Source organism: Telmatherina bonti (assembly GCF_933228915.1).
Source record: "Telmatherina bonti genome assembly, chromosome: 18".
Lineage (NCBI taxonomy): Eukaryota > Metazoa > Chordata > Actinopteri > Atheriniformes > Telmatherinidae > Telmatherina > Telmatherina bonti.
Genome location: NC_136616.1, coordinates 10,687,637 through 10,702,317, shown reverse-complemented (window position 1 = coordinate 10,702,317; position 14,681 = coordinate 10,687,637). Strand labels below are relative to the sequence as shown.

Genomic DNA, 14,681 nt, shown 5'->3' with positions numbered 1-14,681 from the left:
AGAGCGGTTCATACCCAGTCCACCTGTCTCGATCATTTCTGTCTCACAGTTGGTTCCCGTAAAGCCCTCTGCACAGCGACAGGTGTAGGAGCTCGAGCCAACATCCACGCAGGTTCCTCCGTTCAGACATGGGGAGCTGAGGCAGGGGCTCTCTGCAAGAAACAACATGGTGGTCATCACTCACAGATTAGCTGCTTTACTAAACAGATGAAACAGAATTTTGTGGTTTTTACCAGATCATTCAGCGTCTCACATCACTGCTACATTTTAACAACTTAATTCAACATGTTACTGGAATTAAATGAACCATCATGCTGGTTTTAACTATATTTATCGGACAGATTCCAGTTTTCATGAGTCTTCTGCACACAATGGAGTTCCTGAAAGTTTTTGGATATCTTTCTCACTCTACAGGCTTCCTTTAGGTTCAGGGCTGGGCAACTCAGGTCCTCGAGGGCCGCCTGCTGCAACACGCCTGATACACCTCCGATTTATTTAGCAGACTTGTGCAGAGCTTGACATCAAACTCTGCACTTGTCTGCCAAATACCCACTGAACTGAGTCAGACTACATGATTCTTTGAATAGGGAAGCCAAAAGAGGCCAAACTTTTCAGCCTTATGCATTTTAGCTGTGAATTCCTGTCTGCTGTGTTGCAACGCAAGAGGGAGAAAAACAGCGAAGCAAAGAAAAAATAAGTAAAAACTGCAAGAAAAAAGCCGACATGGTGTAGTGTTTACTAGATGGAGAATTGGTGAGGGAGAGGGACTTTAAAACCGACGTGGAGGTTGCAGCTTTCTGCTGGACAGGGAGTTTCATTCAGTCTAACAGCGAAGTTTATTTTGCTGTTATGTTAGAAACAGCAACGGCTTTTTCCTCCCATTTGAGTCAGATAATTTACTGTTACTCGCTATAAAACGGCAGAGACGGTAATTTATTAGTTATCCTACAGAGGAAAAGCTCCGTTGCTCCAATTTTCAGTTGCTGTTACTCTTCACAGAAGTCATCCCAGTGAATTTTCCAATCATTTTTCTTTGTTTCATGATTAATTTCAGCTCATTTGTCATGAGTGGTGGGGGTTCTCCCTCTCGTCCAGGGATCACCCATCCTGGTCCTCGAGGGCCGGTATCCTCCAGGTTTTCCAGGTGAACCTGCAGGAAAACTTCTGTCTCAGACTCGGAAAAGCTCTGCTCATGTCTGCTAAACACACATTGGTTTGAATCAGGTGCATTGTAGCTGGGACACTTGGAAAACCTGCAGGACACCGGCCCTCGAGGACCAGGATGGGTGATCCCTGCTCTAGTCACACAATGACATTCACTATTAGCAGTAGCTTGGTACCAAATACACTGAAAACGTGCTCAGAACATACATCTGCAACATACATGCATCTGCAACAAAACAAGGTCATGTTTCATTCTTTACCTCATCACCTGACGGGCAGAGGAGGCAATTCCTGGTCCACAAAGTAAAAGTCCTGCCAGACAGGACTTTTACTTTGTGGACCAGGAATTGCCTCCTCTGCTGACGGGACACTCCAACCTGTACAAGATGTGGACATTTTCACTGACTCTGCACTCTCAGCAGTGGTAACAACGTGCAGAAACTGTGCGGTTCCAGCGAGCACTACTCGGTTGTTTGGACTCAATTAGGACACTACAAGATGGGAGTAATTCTTACAGACTGTTGCTTTAAGTTCGACTGCTTTAGAGTGAGCCTCATGGGGAGGCGTGTCCCATGATGCACTGGGCTTCTTTTACTTTCCATGTGTATATATATATGTCTATATATATATATATATATATATATATATATATATATATATATATATATATATATATATATATATATATATATATATATATATACGTATATATATATATATATATATATATTTATTTATACATATATATTTATATATATATATGTCATTGTTGTTTGTCTTGTTCTCCCTCAGCAGGGACCCCTGGCTCAGAGTTATACTGTCTGCTCCTACGGACCCCATCCCAATTGGTCCAGGTGGATGCCTGTCCTTCCTGGTTCTGGCTCTGATGGAGGTTTTCTCTCTTGTTAAGAGTTTTTCCCCTCCACTGACCCCCCATGCATGATGAGTTGAAGACTGACGAAGATCAGGTTTAGGTCCTGGAACATAGATAAAACCCACTTTTGAAGCAGTCCCGTTTAAAGTTGAATATGGTGCAGACGTAGCCGTCCTCACAGGTCTTGGGTTGGCACACGGCGCCGGTGCTCGTACATTCACACGACTGGGAACAGTCTTCAGTGACAAACTTCTCTGAGAGCTGCGGAGAAAAGGAGGTCAAACACTGAAACACTCCTACGTCCACACGGTGGCTGGTGTACTCACTGGGTAGTATCTGTTGAGGAAGGTGCAGCCACACTGTGTGTACGGCACACAGCTTCCTTCGCTCATGACAAAGCCAGCTGCACACTGGCAGCCTTCAACACAGGAAGTGATGTCACAGTCAGAAGGTGCAGCCAGGTCAGCGCAGGAGGCGGGGCAAGGCGACATGCATGACGAGTAAGTGCTGTTGGCATCACACTGTAGGACTGAGAACAGAGACGGTGTTGGTGTGTGCAGACAGCAGCTGATGATGAAGAACATCATCTCTTCGTTCTCTCACCACAACCAAGCTGCTGCCTCCAGGACCCCAGTCTGACTCCGGCCTCCTGACATTCTGCAGCGTAGGCCTCGTAGCTGCCGCAGCGCAGAGCCTCGCTGCCCCTCTCAGCACACAGGTCGAACACGCAGTTACTGAAAGGAAACACACATTCAGTATCCACCGAACTCACAGCTGATGTCCACACTCGTGTCTTTCCACTCACTCCTGGTAGGGTTTGGGAGGTATGGTGGCGTGGCAGGCGGCGAACAGTCCGTCTGACAGAGACAGAGCTCCGCACTTAGACACACTGTTGTAGTCAGCGAGCTGGTCCTGAGAGCATTCTGGTGTCTCAAACCCTGAATCTGGATCGGTTTCCACGTCCCGCCTGTGGCCAGGAAGCACATAGATGAGGTCAGTATTGTGAAACAAGACGTCCCAGGCTATTTAATTCATCTGAACTGCTTCTGCTTCAATCAAAGACTACAAAATCCTGGAGGAGAGCTGCTTTACTACATTTATAGGAATCAATTTTCATCTGTCCTTAAAAACCTGAATATATCACGCTGCGTTGGGCTTTCGAACAAACAACAAGTCTTTATTGGAATAAAACTTCCAGCTTCTTCCCCCAGCTTTCCATCCAAGCAACAAAGACAGAAGAAGTCATTCTGAATCTCAACACCTTCAGAGGTTTGGCGTTGCTGAAAACAAAGACGACCCACTTTCATCTGAATTTAGAGGAAGTTTGGTTTGTCGTACTTGTGGGCGTGGACATTGAATGGAGCATGGTATATCCTCGGCATGTCATCCTTCTGGTCAGTGACCCTCCAGCTTTCTCCAAACTCGTTCAGGTTCCTGACCACTGTCCCGTCCAACTTCATGTACTCATTGCTGGTGATGCCATCGTAGTTTCCGCACAGTCCTCGGACGGAGTTCCTGTAGGTGCTGGGGAGGATGATCTCTGATGAACAAGACAGGGAAATGTTAATGAGACAGACCAGACCAAAAGCTGAGTCAGAGATGTCAGAACCTTTACCTCCACGAGTGTTTCCATCAAAGCGCACGGTGAGTCCAAAGTCTGTGGTGAGCTGGACTCGCCTGGAATTCATGGTGATAGTTAAACCATTAACGGGACTAAGAGGAGGAGTCACGCGCTCCCCGTTGACCTGGAGGAGAAAACGTTGGGTTCATTACAGGAAAGAGACACGGAGCTTCTGTCAGAGAAAAGATGCTCTACTGACCAGGACAGTCTTCTTCTGCTGGAGACGAATGTTGACACCATACACGTCCACATACATCTCATCCAGGAACGACACTCTCCTGTTCCCCCCACGCCTGATGTTCCTTCCCTTCACCACCAGGGGCACCAGTGAGCCTTGCAGGTTGTGGCCCTGAGTCAGGACGTAGGTGTAGGGACCCTGGAAGTGATGGGTGAAGCCATCAAAGGTTCGGTAGTGGGGGTCTCCAGAGATGCTGCACTGGTCGAACTCTAGACAGAGAAGTGATACCAGGTTATCGTCGGAATAGACTGCTGGAGCTCAGCTTGGTTAGCGTTGAGAGGGTGGCTGGACTCACTGCTGGGTCGGCAGTACAGGTCTCCATCTTTATCCGTGGCACACACTGAGTTTGGGTTACAGACATGCGTCTTACAGGAGATCTGACCACCAGGATTACAGGTACAGGAGTCAGCACACCGATCCGTCAGCCAGGAGTCTCCCACCTGGACACAAAGGACTGGTTAAAAACCTGCCGGCTCATCAGTGGCTTCCTGCAGTGATGGTTCATGTCAGAACATGGAGGGTTCGAATCACCATAAAGACTGGAACAATTGATCAGAAAATCAAAACATTGTTGTCATCTGCGGAGGGAGAAAAATACGTAAATACAGTAAATGTGCTATTTCTTACCAGTCCTATTACTACTATTATTATCTAAACCCAGAGCTACATAACTTCATAGCAAAGACTTTTAAACAGCGGGGAGGCGAGCAGAAGCTAAGATATGGACTGTGTGAATCAGATAATAAGGCTAAAAATAAGCATTTTTGATAAGCAAACTATATAAAATGTGCTAAAAAATCTTTTATTTTCAGGAAATATTGATCCTACGAATGTAACATAACATTATCTGCTGCAGTTTTTACATTTCCAAAGCATCAAGCAGTTGCATAATAAGAATATATTCCTTCAGACGTTCTTCAGAAAGAATTTTTACATTTTCTTTATTCTGATTTCAGTCGGATGAGGAAGTTGTGGATCTTCAAAGGTTTGCTGTGAAAATGATCTTATCAGACTGGACTAACCAGGCTAGTCATTACTAATGAGCAAAAGTATTTCTGGTTTGAGTCTCTGAATTGGAGGAAGGTTTGCTCTACAACCTGATTTAATGTCTGCAAATAGAAATGTTTTGTTTCAAATTTATTTTCCATCATCTGAACATTTTAAAGCTTAACATCCAACATTTTGTTGTGAGAGATATGGGGGGAGGGGCACTTATCACGGCATAACATGCTAGTTTTACGGTAAAAAAAGTTAAACATATGACGTTATAACGTGATTTGAAAACAGGAACGTGGGCATTTTCAACTTTAGATGAGGAAATTGTGTGCAGGGAGGACAGGAGGTAACAAATGCTTGGGTTGAGACGGGGTACAAGTTTTGCTGCTTTTGAACACTTTGGATGACTTTGTAATAACTATTCATACTTCTCATTTTAAAAGGTGGAAGAATAAATTAGATCCCCTTGATCTGGTATCATTTGTGATCAACATGAGCGGGAATCTCTATGGAAACAAACGACATCATCTTAACTGCATTCAAGTGGTTTTAGGTTTGTACAGTAAAACTTATCTCATTATAACGTGATAGTTTTAGGTTTTTACAGTAAACTATTATGTTATAACGCGGTGACAGCTTCCGTACATTTAAATGTGCAGAAAATTGGCTGAATGGAAGTGATTGTGTTAAATGTTGAACGATGGCGTGTTGGTGAACTGACGTCGTGGTACTCTCCATCCTGGTCCACACAGCCGCATCTGGCCAGAGGAACACAGCTGCTGTCGCTGAGGACGAAGCCGGCATCGCACTGGCAGCCCTCCACACATGTGGTTGGAGGCAGGTGGCAGAACATGGGGAAGAGGTCTGAGCAGGTGGGGGGGCAGGCGGCGGTGCATTCTGAGTAATGGCTATTGGGGGGGCAGGGTAGAGCTGCAGGGAGGGAAAAGAGGGAGGTGAGATGACAGCAAATTCAGCACCAGTTGGGAGTTAGAGGTGAATATCCTCACGGCAGAAGGTGGAGTTCCTCCAGCTGATCTTCACCCCGGCGCTCTGACAGGCCTGAGCGTAAGCCTCAACGTTGTCGCACAGCGTGGCCGGCATGCCGTCGTACTCACACAGGTCGTAGATGCAGTTACCTAGGAAAGCCTCAGGGGGCAGCAGAGAGTGGCAGGGCTTAAAGCGGTCGGAGAGGATGACCTCAGCACACCGAGCCTCGTAAAGCTTCTCTTCCTCTGCGGTGCAGTTGGGATGAATGTCTGGACGGTTGTCTGGCTTACAGCTGCAGAGAAGAAGACAGCATCAGCTCCCTGTGACGTCGCCATCACGGTTATCCTCCGTCCTCTCTACCCCCCCGACTACTTTACCAATTCCTAGGATTACTTTACTGATTTCTCTGATACCTTTGCCAATTTCTAGGGCCAGTTTACTCATTTCTAGGACTATATCTGAGCACTACTTTACTATAACCTAGGGAACAGGTGTCAAATTCCAGTCCTTGAGGGCCAGTTTCCTGCAGGTTTTCTGACTGAAATTTATAATAGGTTGATAAGAAGCTGTTGGATCCATTTGATTTGAATCAGGTGTGTTGGTACAGGGAAAAAACAAAAAACAGCCGGATACTGGCCCTCAAGGACTGGATTTTGACACCCCTGACCTAGGGCCAGTTTACTCATTTCTAGCACTATTTCTGTGGACTACTTTACCAATTCCTAGGGCCAGTTTGTTCATTTCTAGGACTATCTCCGAGGACTACTTTACTAATTCCATAGTCTAATTTACCAATATGTTGGATTTTTTTTTTTTACTAATTCCTAGGACTACTTCATAATTCCCAGGAGTCTTATTAACTCTCAGGACTAATTCAGGACATGATCAGTCTGGAAGACACTGACCCAGGATCACTGTCTCCTTCTGACTTCCAACTGTTTCCCAGTTCAATCACATCCTTGGCGGGTTTCTTGTTGGGCATCAGGTTGTCGTCAGAGGAGTTGTGGTTGTAATTTCCACACATACCACACAGCTACAAGACAGAGACGAGATCAGGACAGAACGAAAGACACAACAAAGATCAGCTGAAACCATCTGATGGAGAAATAAACTTCAGGTCCTTTTTACCTTGTCAAAGTAGTCTCCAGGAACGGTGATCTCCAGGTGATGGACTCCATCAAACTTCACACGCAGACCAAAGTTTGTGTCTAGTAGACTGTAGGAGCCACTAGTGATTACTTTCGCTTCAACTAGGTTGATGGTGAGAGGAGTTTTCACCCTCCGTCCATTCAGCTAAGAAAGAGAAGATGCCAGTTTTATTCCAGCTCTGAAAACACTGCTGATGTGTCTCATGTGACTCTGTCTTTGGTTGAAATTAATCATAAAGGTCTAGATGGTTTCTATGGAGATTAAGAGGATTTGTGAAATATTCACTCTTTCTATCATGTGCTATCTTGGGCCTTCATTTCTTTCTAGTGTTTCTGAGGTGAATTTGGCAGCTGTATTTGCTGACTGTCCTGACTGTGACCATTAATAGAGGTTCCCATCAGCCGATGGCTCCCAGTCGCTGTGCCCATTACAACACCTGGAAACCTGCTCAGGTTAGCTTTCTACTTTGTACTGCAGCAGAAATGATTGACTAATCCCTAAGGCTGTTTTTCTGATTAGGAATGCATACCTAATTCTTCTAAGTACTTTATTTGTTCCTAGAAGTCATTTTCATTTCACTGAAAGTAAGATATGTTTCCTTTAGGAGGAGATCCGTTTACATTTTCTACTGCGCTCCAGGTGGATTTACACTCACACAAAAACACATCTCACTGTCCCAGCTTCCTTTTGAGACCACGGTTCTACATGCAGACCTTGTAGTTGTGCTTAATGTACTTTGGGTCTGTCATTTCAGACAGGACGCAGGAAAAATAGAGGAAGAAGTTAAATCAAATGTGGAGTTCGGTACCAGAACTCGGCGGCCTTTCTGCAGCTCCACCGTGATGTCATGAGGCAGGAAGACTTTGACGGAGCGGACATACGAAGCCTCCGGTTGACCACGCTCCTCATTTTTAGCCACCACCCTGAAGGGGGTGACTCTCGTGGCGTCACACACCTGAAGAATTCAGAGATAGAATCTGAGACTTTCTCCACAGAAGCTCTGTGTGGACCTGATATTGACCTCATCTTCAGGTCTTACCTCCACCAGTGTGTATGTGCAAGTTCCCATGAACGTGTGCATCACCCCGTCAAAAGTGTAGTAGTGTGGATCTCCCGCAACATGACACACTCCTTTGCCTGAGGAGGTGGAGAACGTCTGTCAGAGGGGATGCTGGCTAAGGTATTAACATGTGATGTCGGTCAACGTTACCTGTGGAGTGACAGCCCAGAACTCCTTCCACCACTTTGCACTCCTGAGCAGGGCTGCACTGCCACGGCTCACAGGTGATGTTGTGGTTCCCATTGCACCTGCAGCGCTCCGAGCAGTCCGACTCTGTGAACCAGGTGTCTCCAGTCTGCAGGTGGACGGGTCTCATCAGTACCAGACAAACAAGAGGAAAATAGAGAACAAAAGGAAGAGGATCTTTCAGACACTTACAGGTCGGTATTTTCCATCCTCATCCATACATCCACACTCGCTGAGTGGCACGCATCTGTCTCCACTCAGGATCAGGTTCGGATCACAAACACAACCCTCCACACAGGGCAGGTCACAGGAGCCACCGGGGCCGGCAGGGTCCTGACAACTGGGCTGTGGGCAGGCAGGGCCGCAGGGGGTGTAATGACTGCCAGGCGGGCATTTCAGGGCTTGAAGTGGAAATGGAGAAGGTTTATTATTGGTCCAACTGTTGCTTTAATATAAAACCACTCCCAGTCAACATCCAGACATCATATATAGTTATAAAGGCCGCCCCTCCCAAAAAAACCCCGAAAAACTAAACAGAAATTATGACAAACAGAACTTCAGCAGAAATAAAACACAGATCAACAGTAACCTTTGTTGTTTCGTCTGCGTATCAGTCTGTCTCGTCTTGGTGTTCAGGACAAAAAATATTGGCAATGAAACAAACACAACAGAACCTATTCATATAGTTAACATTTTCCCTGCAAATTTATATTTTTTATGATTGAAAGTTATTTATGTTACTATAAACCAACTATCCTTACAAAACCAACTTCAGACTCAGGTTTTGGCGCTGCTGTGCATATTTGGCTCCTCCTAATTGGACACTGCCGTCTGATTGGTGGAACGTTTGACAGTCGGGTAAACAGAGGTTTCTTAGCAACATAACAGTGATAATTAATTTACTTTTCTATAAAAATGTCATAAATAATGCTGTGTGACTAGAAAAAGCACTCGGAGAGCGCAAACCTCTGCTAAGGTCTTTAAAAAGTTCCTGGATCCAAACGGTGATCCGGATCACCACAAAAATGATTTCAGCTCTTCCTTTTAACATTTTCAACAACTCCTGAAAGCTATGAATGTCTGTCCATAACTTTTTATCTTGAACACAAACAAACAGCCAGTAAAAACATGACCTCCTTGGTGGATGTGATTATAGATCACTCGTGGATTTAACAAAAAGTCTCTGAATAAACTAGATCTTATAAATGTCTGGGACACCTCTGCAGATCAACGAGTAAGTATCCATCCAAGTATCCAGTACCGTTCCTGGGAAATGGTGATGATATGACATGGGGCTACTGTCTGAGATGGATCTGAGAGGAGTTTAAAGGGTTAATCCTATCTTGGGTACTCATTACAATACTTGGAAATTTAACATTTTCAGCCACAGAAAATAGTGTGTTTATAATATGAAAGACCTTAAAGCTTGGAAACATTTTTCTAAGATAAGTTATACAGTAGTCAGTGGTCAGTGCGAACAAAGTTTGATGCTGAATATCGAACTCCGTGACGTAACTGGGATGAAGCCAGATGTTTGTTCTATGATTTCATGGTGGTTCATTAATGACACAGTACTCGAACTTTTGCAAGTTTCCCAGTGGTGGGTCTCCTGTTCACGGCTAATTCAGGACCTATCTTACAGCCTATCTGCACCCTGAGCTCTGTACACCCAGCAAAATACACTCTGACTCATGTTATGTCTTTTTCTTCCCTTTTCCCCCCTTTTCTCTCGTCACTAATGTTTTATTGAGTTTCTGTGCTGAAGCCACCAAAACAGCTGCTGTTCATGTCATATTGCTAACATGTGAAGTGAAACTTGGCTGCAACGTTGCAAACTGCAAACTGAATTGTGTGTCTCAGCCTCAGGACACTCCTGGACAGCAATGAAATGTGCATGATAGATGATAGATAGATGCCATTAAAACCAGACTGGAAGGTCGGAAAGTTACGTAATCCATCTTTAAACCCTGTGATGGAGCTCAGACTTACGACAAAAGGTATTGTTTCTCCAGGGGATTGGGACTCCTGCTGCAGCGCACATGTCAGCATAACTTTCAATGGCCTGGCACAGCGCCACCGTCTGGCCTCCCGTAGCACACATGTCATACACACAGTTTCCAAAGTACGGCTCCGGGGGAACGGCAGTGTGGCACTTCTGGAAGATCCCTGGAAATGATACCAAACACAGAGATGTTGGGGAGGTTAGGATCGTGACTGCAGACATGTTCATCCATCCATCCATCCATCCATCCATCCATCCGTCTGTCCGTCCGTCCGTCCGTCCATCTATCTATCCATCCATCCATCCATCCATCCATCCATCCATCCGTCTGTCTGTCCGTCCGTCCGTCTGTCTATCTATCTATCCATCCATCCATCCATCCATCCGTCTGTCTGTCTGTCTGTCCGTCCGTCCGTCCGTCCGTCCGTCTGTCTATCTATCTATCCATCCATCCATCCAGCCGTCCGTCCGTCCGTCTATCTATCTATCTATCTATCTATCTATCTATCAATCTATCTATCCATCCATCCATCCGTCCGTCCGTCCGTCCGTCCGTCCGTCTATCCATCCATCCGTCTGTCCGTCCGTCCGTCCATCCGTCTATCTATCTATCTATCAATCTATCTATCCATCCATCCGTCCGTCCGTCCGTCCGTCCGTCCGTCCATCTATCTATCCATCCATCCATCCATCCATCCGTCTGTCCGTCCGTCCGTCCATCCGTCTATCTATCTATCAATCTATCTATCCATCCATCCATCTATCTATCCCACCTGAGATAAATTACATTACTGGTTCGGTATATAATTATATACAACTGTATAATTCATAGTTAATAATGAATATTGATTAGTATTGAATCAGTAATTGAAGCTGTAATTCTTCATGCCTCCAGGTTTATATCCACATTTACTAATGACACCCCCTGTGTGAAGAGTCTCACCAGTGGGATCCAGGATGATTCCACAGCTGGTGGGCTTCTTGGCGTCCTCCTCCACCTGTTCATCACAGTCCTCCTGTCCTCCGCCGTTGCTGCAGCTAAACGAGGGGAACCAGAAACATCACTGCTTGGTTTATGTTCACATTAAGAAGAACAACAACATCATTACATATCTGAGGTCTTGATTATTTCACTAACGTAGAATGTTCTATTTTCTACTTTGATAAAGTTCTACTGCTCTGATACCTCACATTCCCATTCAGGAAATGCCTGGTTTGGGTTTTATCAGACAAACTGGCAGAAACTCCCTGTCTGAAAGGCAGGAAGCAGAGTAGAGAAGAAGATGTTCTGGTCACGTGACTCACTCAGGTCGTGGGTCAGGAACCAGCCAGCTGTCTCCCAGCTCATTGCTGTTGGAGGCCGCCGTGTTGTCAGGTTTTATGTTGTCGTCTTTGGAATTTCCATTGAAGTTTCCTGAAGGACAGAAAATGCTCTGTGATGAGTCTGTTTGCTTTAAGGGATTCTTTGGTCTGGTTCTGTTTGGATCAGGTAGAAAACATGAGTGACGGGAAAATAAAGAAGCTCCAGATGGTGGGATGAGTATCTGTCAATCAGAACATAGCTGTGGTTCTTACCACACATGCCACAGAGTAGGCCACTGTAGGATGTTGGCACGGTGACGTCTGCATGGTGGTTTCCATCAAAACGTACCCTCAGGCCGAAGGAAGCTTCCAGAACCACAAACTTTCCACTCAAATATATCTTCACTCCACCGATGGAAGTTACAGGTGGAACAACCACTGCGCCGTTGACCTGAGGAGGAAAGGCGCATGAAACAGTCCTATCTGAAATGGAGGATTAACATGAAATATTCAAAATCTGTAGTCTTGCAATCTGATCCTGCCTGCATTTCTTTTTTTTTTTTTTTTGCTCAAAGGGAAACTAGTTTTGCAGCTTGAGAACACAGACTTACACGAGACATGCATCACAGTAAAAAACAAGAAAATCAAAACCAATAACATTTAAATAAGGGTTTTGCACATTTTGTGGTTTGCAGCAAGATGTGGAAGTAAATTTAGGAAGTAAAAAGATGCTTTAAAGACATTAGAAGGTAAACAAAAGAAAAATGGTAGCATAATGAAACATCTGCAAATAACAGGTCAGGGTGTAAGATGTTTGTTCTGTAATTAAAAATAAACTAAACAAGAATGAAAATGACAGACTTTTGTTTCTAATAATTTATCTTTACTAAGAATTTTATAAATTGACCACCTACAGGCCAGAAACTCACCAGTTTACAACTTACAGAAAAGATGACTTCTTTAAAAATTAAAGACCCGAGATATTTTGCAAATGGACGCAATAAACCGACCAAAAACAATGAACAAGTAAAAGAACTTGTTCTGCCTCATGACTGCTGAGTGTGTGGAAACCAGCACATGGCATTTAGAAGTGGGACAGCTTCTTGTGACAGTAACCACAGCCATGTGCACAATTACTCACACAGACTGTTTGCACGTCCTTTTAAGCCGCGTTACAGTCGCAGTCTCAGTTACCGAAGTTCATATATTTATAAATCACATTCTGGGTACTACATTAACATATTTACATTTTCTCCTCCCAACAAATGCAAAATAGTGTGTGAAGGCCCTTTATTGCATATTCATTGTTGCAAATAACTGGATGCAGATGCAGTATTTTGCATCTTTGTAGGACACAACTCTCAGTGTTTGCTGCGCGCAATGCAACTGATTTGTGTGTGCAACATTGTTGCACACATTTTAGGACACGCAAACCTTAGGCGAATCCAGCCCGGGATGTATAAAAGTGGAGAGAGCCAACAGAGAGCTCGGGGAGAACCCTTACAAGACGGGAGAACTTTAGAAAACACCATTTATCTCCACACACTGACTTGTTGGTAAGAACATCCAATAAACAATCAAATAAGGGTGAAGTTTGTTGTTGTCAATAAGTCTTTCAGCCAACATATATGGTAGAATGATGTTAAATGTGAATTAAAAAAAATCCATAAACAAAACTCTGGCATGAATCTTGGTGTCTTCCAGGTGTTAAGAATTGTGGGCGAGTGACCACAGCATCATCCATGTCTCGGCCCGTATGCACACTGAAGTAGGTTCAACCTGGGATAAAACTTCCTTCTTAATCATCTTCTTAAAGGATTTCATGACAAGAAAGGCACACACTACAGGCCTCAGCAGGGGAGCTGCTCTGAGGTACAGGGACTATACCAGATGTTTCAGTACCTGGACAGTACGGCCCTTTCCGAGGATGACAGTCACGTTGTTCACATTGATCACCACGGCTCTGACATAGGAAACCTTCTTATTGCTGCCTCTGTGCTCGTTCTGGGTGTCCACGGTGAAGTAGGGCATGTCCAGGGAGGAGTTGCAGGGTTTGGTCAGGGTGTAGGAGCAGGCGCCCATGTAATGGTGTGTGTGTTTATCGAAGGTGGTGTAGTGTGGATCACCGGATACTGAGCAGATCCCATTTCCTGAGGATGACAAGCAGAGATTCAGCTGAACTGTGTGTGGAGGACACCTCTGATCAGGTGTTCACACATGGATCTAACGTTTGTCGTCCTGGCTGAACTGATCACACACTATTGATCTTGAAGAGCTGCATTGTGAGAATAGTTTAGGCTAAGAGAGACGCACTGAAGACTTTAAACTGCTATCTGAAACAGGACCAGAACACCTCCCCTCATATTTACCACCTGCAAAAAAACACCTCCACTAAAATGTTTGTGCAGCGTCTGATAGATGTTTAGACTGTGTTGACACAAGTATCCCAGACCACCTTTAAATGCAGGGATCAAACCTGTGGTCTGATTAAACAGGAGGCATATTAACATCAGGTGTGAACAGGAAGTAGGAGCCCTAAAACTTCAGTCAGCTTCCTCAGGCTTCTGCAAACGTTTCAGTTTCAGGGCGATGTGGGAACCTTTAGGATGGAACAGGAACTTTGAGTACCAGCAGTCTGGACTACTGTATTACCTGCTGATTATGAAATGAGGAAGCAGTTTCAGTAGTTTACTGAATATGTGAGCGTAAATTCTCAGTAATAAACGTACCCAATGGACGGCATTCATACTCTCCATCATAAAGTTGGCAACTCTCTGTTGTTGGTTCACAACTGGTGTTATAACAGTGGATCAGACCTCCACTGTAACACTCACATTTTTGCTCACAACCCTTTAAGTACCAGTCATCACCCACCTGTTGAACACAGTGCAGATTAAACACATGGAGAATATCTTCAAACTGTAGTGATGTGATGATGTGACAGCTGCAGACTGGTTTAAAGTCTGCTCCACTTACAGGGTGGTAGTCTCCACTGGTGTCCACACAACCACAGTCTGCCAGAGACACGCAGCGGTCGTCACTCAGGATGAAACCCGGGTTACACTCACAGCCCTCCACACACACATCCTCACAGCCAGATGG

General features: G+C 44.8%; 1 protein-coding gene across 1 annotated transcript in view; it reads right to left on the bottom strand.

Moving 5' to 3' along the window:
* zanl (zonadhesin, like) overlaps window positions 1-14,681 on the bottom strand; it is a gene marked incomplete at both ends in the record, with an annotated part of 51,179 nt that overhangs the window by 1,358 nt on the left and 35,140 nt on the right. The window contains 24 exons of the mRNA XM_079257518.1: window positions 15-152; window positions 2,164-2,299; window positions 2,365-2,567; window positions 2,642-2,772; window positions 2,844-3,005; window positions 3,377-3,578; window positions 3,654-3,783; window positions 3,859-4,106; window positions 4,193-4,337; window positions 5,615-5,823; window positions 5,901-6,172; window positions 6,786-6,913; window positions 7,009-7,173; window positions 7,838-7,984; window positions 8,069-8,166; window positions 8,240-8,384; window positions 8,468-8,676; window positions 10,265-10,441; window positions 11,221-11,315; window positions 11,583-11,691; window positions 11,853-12,030; window positions 13,482-13,729; window positions 14,309-14,453; window positions 14,556-14,681. The exon at window positions 14,556-14,681 is cut by the window's right edge and continues 77 nt beyond it. Coding sequence (XP_079113644.1) covers window positions 15-152; window positions 2,164-2,299; window positions 2,365-2,567; window positions 2,642-2,772; window positions 2,844-3,005; window positions 3,377-3,578; window positions 3,654-3,783; window positions 3,859-4,106; window positions 4,193-4,337; window positions 5,615-5,823; window positions 5,901-6,172; window positions 6,786-6,913; window positions 7,009-7,173; window positions 7,838-7,984; window positions 8,069-8,166; window positions 8,240-8,384; window positions 8,468-8,676; window positions 10,265-10,441; window positions 11,221-11,315; window positions 11,583-11,691; window positions 11,853-12,030; window positions 13,482-13,729; window positions 14,309-14,453; window positions 14,556-14,681 — 3,946 coding nt within the window. The remainder of the gene's footprint in view (window positions 1-14; window positions 153-2,163; window positions 2,300-2,364; window positions 2,568-2,641; window positions 2,773-2,843; window positions 3,006-3,376; window positions 3,579-3,653; window positions 3,784-3,858; window positions 4,107-4,192; window positions 4,338-5,614; window positions 5,824-5,900; window positions 6,173-6,785; window positions 6,914-7,008; window positions 7,174-7,837; window positions 7,985-8,068; window positions 8,167-8,239; window positions 8,385-8,467; window positions 8,677-10,264; window positions 10,442-11,220; window positions 11,316-11,582; window positions 11,692-11,852; window positions 12,031-13,481; window positions 13,730-14,308; window positions 14,454-14,555) is intronic.